This window comes from Syngnathoides biaculeatus, chromosome 2, assembly GCF_019802595.1.
Source record: "Syngnathoides biaculeatus isolate LvHL_M chromosome 2, ASM1980259v1, whole genome shotgun sequence".
NCBI lineage: Eukaryota > Metazoa > Chordata > Actinopteri > Syngnathiformes > Syngnathidae > Syngnathoides > Syngnathoides biaculeatus.
In genome coordinates, this window is record NC_084641.1 from 28887079 (window position 1) to 28900640 (window position 13562).

Genomic DNA, 13562 nt, shown 5'->3' on the forward strand with positions numbered 1-13562 from the left:
AATAATAATTCACGCTTGGTCCAAAAAAAACCCAAAAAAAGCAAACCAGAACAAAAACCAGCCACATTTCATCTGAGCTGCTTCTTGGAGCGTCGGCTTGACAGTCGAGTTCCTTATCAAGAATCTTTCCTTCTTTCCAGCCCGGCTACTGCCAATGTTCCCTCTAACTTTTCGACGCGTCTGAGCAAAGGCGCTAAGCCCTTGAGCGCCCCCTTTGACCGCCGTGAGCGACATCGGACGTACGCGCCGTGGTCAGATCGGCGTCATCCGTTAAAAGTTACACGGCTCAGATTACAGCATTTACATCAGAACATTTTTTAAGAACAATTTTGTGTCTTTGCTAATTTACGCTGAAAAAATACATACCAAGCCAACTATGAACTATAAATTTGAAAGGTCGCTTCCAACTTTTGTTTCATTTTTTTTTTTTCTAACCCACAATGATATTTCCGTCTGTTTTTCTTGGTGTAAAACTGAATTATTGCTGGCGGAATATCTTTGGCAATGCGTGTTGAAAGCTGAATGAAGGTCCCAAACAGTTTTAGGGTTAATGCTACGTTGCCTCCTATATTTAAAGGGCCACTGTCATGAAATGTATGATTTTTAGTATGTTATTAATGAAAAAAAAAAAAAAACGGCAGCCGACATGGACCCATGCGGTTTTTTTTTTCAACACAAAATATGATTTTTGTAACTCCCGCCATGAAAATCCTCTCGAGGGATTTGTTTTCGAGAAGAAGCAGGAAGTGACGGACATGCTGGGACCGCCCTCGAGTGGACTTTGTTTTTTTGTATTAGTTTTACCTCCGGGAGGGTAAGCTCGTTGTTCCTTCGTGTTAGCCAAAATGCCGGCTCGTCGCGTTGCTTGAACGCTCGGGACAAGTGTCGACGAGGCCGAGCTCATGTCCGCCGCGAAAGTGGCCGTTTACCACCGCCGGTGGATAGGGCGGGGAGGTGGTTTGGCCGTGATCCGCATATCATCTAAATATGGCTGGGAAAAATAGGGTAATATTGCTCCGGACACTTCACTCGATCCTCTTCTTCGAAAAGATCTTCCGTGTCTGAAGGGGCGCGTCCCACGATAGGGGCCACGTCGTATTTTTCAATGGCGAATGTCCGGAGTGACGTCACGGACAGTAAATGCAGCCAATATGGCTGCCACTTGGATGTCGAATGAGACTTCCGCAACTTTGCGCAAGGATGACGCGCTCTCCGCTCGTATTTATTTTTTCGAGTACACGTTGAAGTGAATAATCTTATACGTATTTTTCATTTCAATATCTATTTTAGAATGTTTATAGGGATGACACTCGACCTTTAAAATACAGAATTAGCTTTTTGGGCAATGTATCGTCCGTGCTTTCATCCTCGATCAGGTTGTGCCAAGGTAGAATTTTAACATTATACACCATCTCATCCTGCGCTTTCTACTTTGGCTTCAGACCAGACCTTTTTTTTTTACTCAAAAAAGAAAAAATTTCATCCAATTTCACCACTTTTTCTTCCATTATTCACATGTTTGTAATTATGAGTGTACCCCTTTGAAATGGAGGGGGGCGCTGTCAGGTAAACTCGGAAGTAGTGTGTGTGGCCAGCTGTGGCCGAGCAGCAGCTCTTTGTGGGAGGTAGTTTGCTGCCGTGTTAAAAAAAAAAAAACAAAAACGTCAGAATGGAGTTCACTGCGCTAGATCTGTTTTCCACTGCGACAAGTGCGCAAATGCGCAGTTGCACAGCTTAGAGGGAACGTCGGCTACTGCCGACAGGTCAACCCGAAGTAGAACTGCAAATATAATCGCAAACAAAACAAGTGACTGACATGCTCGCTAACGTAACGTGGAAGCACGCAGCAGAGCGTGCTAGCCAGCGTTAGCCTTAGACCGCGCCGTCGGCCGGAGTCGGAATGGATCCGTGCAGACTGGTGCTTGGAGGCTGGAGAAGCCACGACAACACAGTCCCGTGGGGGCCCCGCCCCCCTTTGGCGGGTTTTTACGCCTCTGGCGCGAACGGGAATATGCAAACGGGAACGTGGAACCCCGCAGTGGAGCCAGCTGAGCCTCCTTTGCACACCAAGAAGAAACAACAGATTCTCTCCATGTCTCGGTTGCACGTTCGTCTCAGATGTTTTACATGATTTATTTCACAAATATCAAGAAAACACCGTTTGAAAATTTGGGTGCCAGCATTTTCCGCCAGTCAAGTTGAGGTTGAGATTGAAATGTGGTCAAAACCCCGTCCGATAATTGCTCGGGGCTAAGCGTGTGCAACGCACGGCTGGCAAACGTTCATCATACGAACACGAGAAGATCAGAAAGACCGCGATTACTATTTGACGCGTGTTTGAATCCGGTCCCGAGGACTCGCCACGGTCTCGCTTTTTTTCTGGGAAAATCACAACGTCCGCAATGAGCTGGGTGAGGCGGACCTCCATGGAAAACGTCCACGTGCTCGTTCAATATTAAATTATGATATTAAATTATGGAATCCATTTGAACAGATAGCTATCGTGATATAATATTCTCCCGCACGTTCGTCACATGACATCCATTATGGTGTTTGATATCAAAAAGCCAAATTTCCTGTCGTGAAATGTGCTTTATATTTGTAACGGTTTAGCCAGGAGCGTAGAAAATCTGCACGTGAAATATCCGAAAAAGATTTCATAATTACGGTTTATGGTCACAGGGATTTAAAACATGTGTAGCGACGAAATGTACACACACGGTACATGTACAAGGTTATCCTACCGACTCCTGGACCAAAAACTGTAAAATAGAAGCGCCCTGATCCTTAAAGTGACTTGTACACGAGACTTTACGTTGATGTTATTGGCCAGATTGGATCAGATGATAATTTGCATTTTTTTCGCTGATGTCATAACTCACCGATCCTTGATCGGCTCCGAGATTTGTTGACATTCGTTCCACGTTTTATATCTGAATCCAAAGATAATTTTTATACAGTAGTACGCGTATAGGTTTTTTTTTTTGTTGGTCTTTTTATATAGTATAGTAAATATCTGACGGTCAATAAAGTCATAAAAAAAAAAAAAGATGTCAGCGGCATTGGAGAGAGACGACACGTAACGCGCGCATCGGACCACGAGACAAATTTGCTCTTTCACGCTTGTCAGACGACTGCAATAAAATTTTGTATTCCGTATTCATTCACACAGGTGTGCGTGTCTGCTGCTGAACGTTAAACTACTGCACGAAGCTACTGTGAATCATCCAAATGTATCCCCACCCGTTTTCTTTCGCCGCTTATCCTCGCAGGGGAGTGCCGGAGCCTATCCCAGCTGTCAACGGGCAGGGGGCCGGGGTACACCCTGAACCGGTCGCCAGTCAATCCCGGGGCACATCGAGACAAACACACCGACGGGGCAATTTCGAGTCTCCAATCAATGTTGCATGTTTTTGGGGGCGTGGGAGGAAAAACCGGAGTGCCCACCCGGAGAAAATCCACACAGGGCACGGGGAGAACATGCAAACTCCACACGGGCGGGTCCGGAATTGAAACCGGGACCTCAGAACTGTGAGGCCAACGCTTTAACCAGCTGATCCACTGTGTCGTGTGTAAATATATATGTATAAATACAGTAAATATATATAATGTGTGATATATATATATATATAGTATTGTAGGAGTGTATATCACACACACACACATACAAACACACACATATATATATATATGTATATGTATATATTTACACACACACACACACACACATATATATGTACATATACACATATTTATATCATATATCATTTATATCATCTATATATCTAAGACTATATATAGTAGTAGGATATATCGCACAAACACGTATACATATATATCTCACATATATAGTATATCACACCTAGTGGTATATATATATATCACACACACACGGCACAGGATCTGGGTTCAATCCCAGCCCTCCCTGTGTGAAGTCTGCATGTTCTCCCCGTGCCGCCGTGGCTTTATATATATATGTATATATATATATATATATATATAAATAATGAAAATGAAAATTGAATGTTTGTTTGCTCTGGTATCCCCGTGCCGGCGAGGCGGTAATCCGACTCACGTTGATGATGAGTGTCAGTTGCTCTCCCGGGTGATGTTTAATCAACTTTTCCTTGTTGGCCGTGAAGAACTGCGGGTCTTCGACGTAATCCAACAGGAAGTGCCCTTTGTGAAGCTCCCCTTCCTCTTCTTCCTCCTCCTCCTCCTCCTCCTCCTCCTCCTCCTCCTCTTGTTGTTCCTCGGCTTCATCGTCGGCGGGGGAGGGGCCCTCCTCCTCGTAGAGCACTCCATTCAGGTAGAACTGCACCGAGGTCCGCCGGGACCGGCCGGAGGCCGGCGACGGGCACGTGATGATTGAGGGCGAAACCACGGCGCAGAGCTGCAAAGGCAACGCGGGGGACGTAAATTGAAGCCCGGTTGCAAGTGTCCATTGCGCCGGGGAGTGGGTGAAAAACTCCCATGTAGGAGCCAAAAATAAAAAAAACCCTCACCAGTTAAGCACATTTAAACATATTAAAAACACTTCAACTTATCCAAACAATTTTTATCGACACATCCTAAACATAAAATAAATTGCAGCATACAATGGGAAGAAAACAATACAGGTTTTATCAGTGTATTGCACAGTTTATGTACCTTTTAGAGGTTGAAGTACAAAATATGGAATATGTGCCAGCAGGATTTGAATTTGAAATGTCACAGAAAACCGGATTTGAATTTGAGATGTAAAGTCATCACATTTTCAATAGTTATATTTCAGTGTAACTTTTCAATGTTAAGAATTCAACCGGCTACAATTCGCTGTCACCAGGCAGGGTTACTTCAGGTCAGAATTGAACAGCCAGCCAATCGCAGTTACGCTTTTTTAGTCACGTGACGTCACATGACTAACGTGACGTGGAAGCATGCAGCACAGCGTGCTAGCTAGCGTTAGCCTTAGACCGCGCTGTCGACAGGGGAGGCGTGTGACGTCACATGACTAGAAAAGCGGAACTGCGATTGGCTGGGTGTTCGGTTCTGACTTGAAGTAACCCTGCCTGAAGTAACCCGAGACAGCGAATTGTAGCAACTATTGAAAATTCAAATCCTAGTGGCACATATTTACTTCCATATTAAAAGCCCATTAAAAAAAACAAACAATTTCTTAAAGATCTTTGCTAGAACGGGAGCGTGACTGACATTTTCACAACGTTTGTGCAACCGTCAGAAAAAAAATACCTAAAAATTTGGGTATTTTCCATTTCTATCCCCCCAAAAATTCTAAATGAATGCGGCAGAACGTTTCGGGCGAGGAGGAAAAATCGAGCGGATGTTGCAAAGTGTCGCGCAAAAAAGATCGCCAGATGTCTCGCCCGCTTCTAAAGGGACGGACTGGGACGTGGTTGGGAGTCATTTTGCAAAACAGAACCAATGAACCTCTAGCCCGATAGCCGTCGACGGGGCGCAATCCTTATCAGCGTCAAAGCGCGAGCGACAGATGAGTCAATTCATGAGCCAGTCCTCCAATGACAACGATACCGATTTGAATATTCTGTTTACGAATCAACGGAGCTACAAACATCTCTGTGTCTCCCTTTCAAGCATCTTAGATCTTGGATCTGGTTCAGTACGGCGCTAGAGATCAAGGTCAAGTCGGGCTACTTCCCCGGTCTGCTTCGTGTCCGAGTCCTGCAACGGTGGCTCTCTCGAACTTTTACATGTGATTTTCTGTGACGCCGTAAAACGTTGGCTACTCACACTTTGTCCAATTCCCAGCACCTGCATGTTGGCACTCTGCACCAGGTCAAATCCGTGGCCCGCCACCGTGATGGTCCTGCCGCCGCTGCGACGCACAGCCGACCAAATAAATCGTGAATATTTGACGGAAAAACAAAAAACAAACAAGAGGGCCGAGGAACGTTTCGGCGACCTGAGGAAGCTCCTGTCGGGCTTGATGGAGCTGATGGTGGGGTTCTTGTCGTACACGTAAGCGCTGCTCAGTTCCTCGCCCTGACAGGAGACGTTCTCAAACTCCACACAGACCGCCACCGGCTCGCCGCTCGCCTGCGGAGCTGGCGGCATCGTGCACTGAATGGTGTCATCTGTTTGCCTAAAAGCGGGGGGGAAGGCACAACAAAGCGCCCGTCTTCAATCAATCAGCTTTAGGCCTCATTGAAAGGTTTGCATTCACAAGTTCTCTGCCGTCCTGACGGTTCGAGCCGTCTCGGAACAAAAAAGTCTTTGACTTTACAAGCTGCCTTGCATAAAGATTTAATTCATCGAGTAATAGCTTCGGAACTTGCATCTTTTATTCATGGAAATGCCCAAGAGGACTCGAAGCCTTCGTCGCCGACTACGAAATGCTTACGCACTCTGCGATGATGCACTCCAGCGTGTTGTTGACCATGACTCGGACTTGAGAACCGATTCCCAAGTGTTCCCCTCGGATGGTCACTCTGGTCCCTCCGGCGCGAGAGCCTCTGCTCGGCTCCATGGAGAACATCTTTGGTACCTGAACACAAACAAGAAGGACCGGAAGTTGTTTCTACAGCTCCGTTCGCAACCCCCGGACTTGCGGGTTCCGTGCCTTGCTCGAGGCGACCTCGGCTGACTCTCCGGCGCCGCTTTCGTCTGCCGGCCATCTGCTCGCTAGTAGTGGTGGTTGTCAAACCTGACACCTTGCTGTCCCCTGGCCAAGTACTTCAAAAGCCAAAACCCTTCCAGACCAAGCCGCAAATCTGCTTACTGCTCTGACAGCTTGTGCAGTTCCGTGTTCGTAAACGGATGTGGAAAAACCAAATACTGCAGGTAAGGCAGACTTTTTAGTTTTTTGTACCTGTTGTCGCGAGTGTCGACGCATGATTGAATACACTCTGTACATCAAAAGTTTTCCACCACAGAAGTTTCTTTTTGACGATTTCATTCAGGTCTGTGTAAATGTGCTTAGCGTGCAGTCATGGTTAGCTAATAAATCTGCTTTTAACCACCCCAGCACGATCTTTTCTTAAAGCTCGCAAAGGCAGAACTTCTTTAAGTGTGTTTGCCGATTCCTGACGCTGACATCAAAGTAAGTTTTCCTCCGTTTCTGAGGTTTTGATATCTCGTAGCAGCTGCCGACCGAAGACGGGCAGACGGGAAGGAAGAAACCCCGAGCTTGCCGGATTGCCGCTGTTGCGCGGCGACGCTCCTCTGCATCAGCATTCCCGCTCGGTCCGGAGGCTTCTACCCCCTCCGTGAACCTCGCCTGTGGGCGAAAAGCTCTCATCCTCGCTGACAGGATTCACTTCCTCAGCGTGTACAACGGACGAGACCTATTGTGCCGGTGCAAGGAGGCAGATGTTTCCTTCCTGAGGTCCGACGAAAGAGACGGAAGCAAATATCCTGTCTCCAAAAACTGTTTTTCCTTTCTTCGGCTCTCCGCCCTTCAACGCTGCGCAGTCAACACCTTTCAGGCCCAAAGATCTCAAAGTCTGGAAGGCCAGAAGAGTTTTTCCAAAGCAGTCAACACCTTTCAGGCCCAAAGATCTCGAAGTCTGGTCGGCCAGAAGAGTTTTTCCAAAGCAGTCAACAACTTTCAGGCCCAAAGATCTCGAAGTCTGGAAGGCCAGAAGAGTTTTTCCAAAGCAGTCAACACCTTTCAGGCCCAAAGATCTCAAAGTCTGGAAGGCCAGAAGAGTTTTTCCAAAGCAGTCAACACCTTTCAGGCCCAAAGATCTCGAAGTCTGGAAGGCCAGAAGAGTTTTTCCAAAGCAGTCAACACCTTTCAGGCCCAAAGATCTCAAAGTCTGGAAGGCCAGAAGAGTTTTTCCAAAGCAGTCAACACCTTTCAGGCCCAAAGATCTCGAAGTCTGGAAGGCCAGAAGAGTTTTTCCAAAGCAGCGCAGCGCAATGTTTACCGTTCTGGATTTCCTTACATATCAAGTGAAGTCTCAAGATCGGGCGCTGATTTATGGCACGGGGGAGGTCGCCCCCCGGAAGCTGCTCGTATGATGGACAGCGTCGGCCTCACTGAATATTAAAACCACTTTGCCTGTAAATAAGATGACACACGGGGGTTTTATGGGTCTTTCCACCCCTGAAAACTCAATCAAACGGGAGCCCACGTGGGGGGGGTTCAATTAAAACGACCGCCGAGCGCGGCCGGCGGACATCGTTTTGTTTTTACTGGCGACGGGCGCGGAATGACAACGGCGCTCGGTTGCCGCTGCGATAAAACCTTTGAAGATTCCCACGCGCTCGCATTCTTCCGAGCCGTAAAGCGCATCTGTTAACACTCAGCCGGCTCGCCGGGGACGACTCTGCCCGGTCGGTTTGCGGGAAACGGGAAAAGGGGGCGAAAAATGCGGAAGATCGCAGCGCGGCGTACTCACCAAGTACGAGAAGCTCTCCTTCGACTTGCCCGTCCCGCTCCGATCCACGTCCGCTTGGACCAGATCCGTCCCGCCGCGCGTGGACCTCCCGGTGACGCACACCAGCCTGCGCAAATCACACAAGACGCAACCCGATCTTTATGATATCTGGAGAGCACTGGAGAATTCTCCCTCTTTAATAATGTTCATAAAAACAACGGGGAAACAATCCACGAAACAGGAAGCGCGAGACTTGATGAACCTTGGAGCATTGGGGGGGGTTATGAACTCATTCATCAAACCATATTGCATTTACAAGTGAAATCCGATAAGCCCGACGATATTACAAGAGGTAAAGTTCAGAGCACCTCGGACCAGATGCGTCAAGCCACACAGGAGGCTTGTTCTCAAGCCTTCTGGCTGTCATTAAGCCTCGCGTGTCGTCAGGGACATCTCGTATTGGTGGCGATGTAAAGCGGCCGGGGAACAGCCGCCGCGGTACGGGGGCGGCGGAGGCCGACCCGGGACGGGCAAACCCGGACTGCCGTCCCAAATTTGCTCTTACTTTCAGATCCCAAACAGCAGCTGCTCAATCTGAGATGCAAAATAAGAGGCTCGACACTTTGTGTTTTACTCTCCGACAGATTCTAAAAAAAAAAAAAATCAGGAGAAGATCGCAAGGGTAAAATTAAACTTAGACAAAACAACGGCGACTTGTGATTAAAAGCAGTATAAATGAGGTTAGGTAATTGGTATTGAGTGACTGTAGTTGAGAAATGTGCTCCAATAGCGTGGTTTGAACCAAAGTGATGGAGTAGGAAACGTAAGTGGAACAGGTAAAGAAAAACAAACAAAAAAATGCTACTACACCAAATATTTCGTGGAAGGCGGGAAGCACAAAATAGTCATGCGTTTTTTTTTGGGGGGGTTTTTTTTTTTACTCATCCCAACTCCGTGTCAACCAGATGTTTGTGCCATCCTGCGTTGCGTTTAAAACGAGGGAACAGTTGACCGTCAAAACTGCTCCGGGAGAAATTGGCAGCAAAGGACCTTTCCGACCTTTCAATCACTCGTACAATAACAGCCAATCAGATAGCCGCATTGTCTTAACCCCTGGCTTGACACGCCCCCGCCTCCACGTTGTCCCACAAGCAATGCTGGTTGATAGTAGCGTGCGCTTGGAAAAGTTGATGTTATGAAGGAAATGGGCCTCGGATGCGCTTGGGGAATGCGTGATTCTGATGAAAGATATCCTGCTAGGTTGCAAGGGGCCCGGTTGATCCATTTTCCACAGCCTAAAACACATTTGACGAAGGGTCTACGATGGATTAAGCCTTGCGGAAGACCGCACCTACAACTAAATGTGGACAACATCAACAAACACAGGGCTGTATGTTGGAAGGTAAGTGAGGGATATTCTCTGAGTTTGAATGAATTATTATCAGTGCTTTATACATTGCAGGAGAACAACTTTCACTTTGTTAGCGTATCACCGACCTGCTGAACGAAGTGTGTCATGTTTGATGCCGAAGAGTCGGGTTAGTGATACTAAATGCGCGATATGTCATGCAAGAAAAATGTCTATTTGCCTATTTGTATCACATCGGACTTGTAAGACGGGGCACTGGGTTCAATTACGAGTCGGGTCAAATGAATACGCCCACCCACTTCTAAAGACGACAATGATATTACTCGTGATCTTTCCAAGTAAAAAGTACTCACCCTGCTTTACACGCGCAGTACGATTCCACTATTTTATCCTGTCGGATTTCAATATGCAGTTTGTGAGGCGTCAAATTTTTTTGCATCGATCGCCAACATTTCGCTGTAACTGGGACGTTGCGTCCTGCTCTGTCCAAAAATCTTAATTCCGTGTACGTGTCCTTGCGTGAAATAGTTGAGACCTCCCTGTTAGAACTCTTGGACGAGTCCGACGCGTTTGGCATACGCGATAGAGAATCGACTTCAAACCTGTTCTGTTCAGTCGCCATTTTGGAAGCTTGTGGGACACGGCAACTGTAGCTCAGGTGGCGGAGCTCAAGATCGGTCCATTACCTGACCGCAGTGCGCTGAAATGACCCAGAACCAAAGAAATCCCAGGTTGATGCTTGATCGCGTCCTTCTCGTGACTTGCCCCAAGTCAGTTTCCGATTCAGCATGATTGATTCGTCCCAGAAGCGCAATTCGGTTTTACAATCAACCCATCCGTAGCACAACAGCGACAACAACAAGGAAATAAATACATAGACATACACGTGTAGCTAGACATACAGTATACTGCAGTAGTGTATATATACTTTACATACACAAACATATTGAGAAATTTAACTCAGCAAATAATTCCTCACGACATCACGACAAAAACCACAACCGCACACAACAGCATGAAGAATGTATGATTAATTCTCAACGTAGTCTCAGTTTGGTGCGTTCTGCAACCTTGTGACGGTAAGTCCAAGTCTTCGGATCCTTCACTCGCCCCAAAACCGCATTGCTAAATAGACGACGCGTCGCAATCATTTTCGTTTGCGGCATTTCAAAAATGTGTGCACAGGCGGAAATGATCCGTTCGCCCCGCCGCCTTCTCCTCGCTACAGTAACCGCAGTCACGGTTGGGCACGGCGGTGTCGGTTTGCACCTGCCTTTCAAGCGCGCTATTTAAAGACTCAAAATCAGCCGATCTCATTTGCATCTGCTCCTCCCAGAACCTGCAAAAGGCAATTGGCACCAAGCGACCCGGTTGACTCAATCGGTTTTATCGCGCGATCATTCGAGTCGGTGTCAGCGTTCGAGCTCGCGCCTCCTTAGCGAATCGGGCCCGCCGTGCGAGTTTTTATTTAGTCGGCCGCCTGTTGCCGCAGCTTTGGAGAGCGCGACGGCATGATTGACGGAGGACTTCGCGGCGCATACAGTGCGTGGCGGAGCCGCGGCGAACGTGGGAGGGCTTGTGACATGACATGCGGACGAGCCCCGGTTGAGGTCGAGCTTCTGAGGCTGACGGGAGCGCTATTGTTTCGGGAGGAATGAGCGTATTGTTAAGACACTTGACAAATCGCAGTTCCAGAGAGGAAGCGCAAAACCGTACGAGCGGTACATTCGTCGGCCGTCCGTCGACGCGGAGGACTACAGGCGCGGCCTCTCGGCGATCCTTCCAACCGCCGTAGCCGACGGGATCGCCGTCTCCAAACTCGACATCGAAGTAGGGCGGCTACCCGCCTCCGGTCGCCGAACCCGAAAGACAACTCCCGCGGCCCGTGAGATCAACGCTGTCGCAGCTCCGTCCGGGTTGGCGTCACAAGCTCAACAACCATCAGCGTGGACTCGATAAACGCCCGTTGTGTGACGTCGCCCTCCACGATACGCGTCATCTCTTCAACTGTGCTCAAAAACCGGTGGAACACCTGCGGGGCGCCCGGGCCGACGCGGCTCACTTTCCGGATCTTGATACGGAACGACGACCGTCGTACTTGGCTACAAAAACAGGAAGACTCTTGCTTGTCCATCACATCTGTAGTTTTACCAAATCCAGACAAAAAGCTCCAATAAAGGGCCGACCTCGACATTACACACAAAAAGGAGTGAAAATTTCCTCCAAATTCTAAAACCAAAACCAGTTCCCCAAAGTGAACAATTATATCTGGCCCGTCAGTTGACGTTTGCTACAGTGCTCGCTACACTTCCTGTTTACAGTATTCAAGCACCTGATTGGCCACGTAACCCATGCGACAGGTGACGAGGTCAAAAGACACACAATGATTGGCTGACTTGCACCACGTGACCAAAATTGTCAGGAAACAAATTTGGCCCGGAAGCGCTGCCATAAGTGGCATAAAACATAGGCGGGAATAAAACTTTGCTGGCGCCAATGACAAACGAGTTCTACTCTTATCCGATACTCATTTAGATCCTCAACAGCAAAAACTAAACCTGAAGAAAATCCACAGTTGTCCCCCCGGCCCCCAAGAATTTTGCAGCCATAACACGTTCCGTTCTTTGTACAAGAATTTGGCGTCTATTCATTCGATCAGATGAGCACGCGTGGGGTCAGAGTTCACCGATATTGGACCAGAGAGGGAGCGCGAGACCCCGTTGGCTCGGCGTCTCTCTCTTGGAGTCCACCTCAAAGAGTTTTCGCGGACCTCGCTTTGTGATCTGGAGGATTTTTGTCCCCCTTCTGCCTTGGCGGAGGTTTGCACTCTCTCTCTCGGGGGAGGGGGGGGGGAGCGCTCTCGTTTCTGCTGCGTGTACATATTTTGTCCCGGACACGTTTGATTCTTTTGTTCACCCTGACATCTTTTTTTTTTTTTTTTAAATCGCTTTAATCTTGAGCCTCGAGTTTCTCCGACTAAAATAACAAAAAATGAAATCAAAACCAGAAGAGAGAAGTTGAGAAGAATGAGAAAAACACTCACACATAAATAATATCACAGATTCGTTGAGGGGTGCCAACCTGGTCTGAAAACCTTCAGTTGACGCACTTTAGATTACAAGAATTGTGTATTAATCTCATATTCATATTAGACGGGCAGTCACGGGCTGCTGCATCATGTCATGTGCGGATGATCGCGACATCTCACGGACTGCAACTAGCATGATTCAGGAGTAAAGGATCCACGGTCCGCATCATATCTGCCGATTCTGTTCCTGGGAAAGCGAGAACGATCGGCACAAAGGAGCGATGTTGAAACGTTAACCGCCGCCTTTGAGCAATCTGCTGTGCGTGCGGAGTGTGACTACAATGTGAGTCAAAGGGCGCGCAGCCTCCGAAAAGAAGCAGGCGAGACCGGGACTGACCCTTGAGCCACATTCCCGGCGAAATGTTACCGGCTTCAGCCGGCGGCGTTTCGCCCGCTCTCGTCCTTTCGCTCCAGCGGGTCATCGGCGATCGGGGAGCGGGTGTAGTTTTGCTTTGGCGAACTCTCACCTCGCCCGACACGTTTGTCTCCCCGATGTGCTCATTTGAAACAAAGAAAGATGGTACACGCTGAGTTTGACGCTAGCGCCACCGCACTAACTCTAACACTAACGGTAGTGCCGCGCTAATGCTAGTACCGCGCTAACAGGGCCACTAAAATATATATATATACACACACACAAAAAAACACATTCAAACATGAGATATTTACAGAGGAAAGAACGCTGACAGTAGCGCCACGCTAATGCTAACACTAGCCCTGCGCTAACACTCACATCGTGCTAACAGGCTCGGTTAAAAAAAAA

The 13562-nt window shown here is 48.0% G+C and overlaps 1 protein-coding gene across 1 annotated transcript in view; it reads right to left on the minus strand.

Moving 5' to 3' along the window:
* plxnd1 (plexin D1) overlaps positions 1 to 13562 on the minus strand; it is a 112412-nt gene that overhangs the window by 38134 nt on the left and 60716 nt on the right. Inside the window, exons 14-18 of the mRNA XM_061845614.1 lie at positions 8364 to 8469; positions 6366 to 6505; positions 5924 to 6103; positions 5752 to 5836; positions 4076 to 4393 (exon numbers count right to left, since the gene is read on the minus strand). Coding sequence (XP_061701598.1) covers positions 4076 to 4393; positions 5752 to 5836; positions 5924 to 6103; positions 6366 to 6505; positions 8364 to 8469 — 829 coding nt within the window. The remainder of the gene's footprint in view (positions 1 to 4075; positions 4394 to 5751; positions 5837 to 5923; positions 6104 to 6365; positions 6506 to 8363; positions 8470 to 13562) is intronic.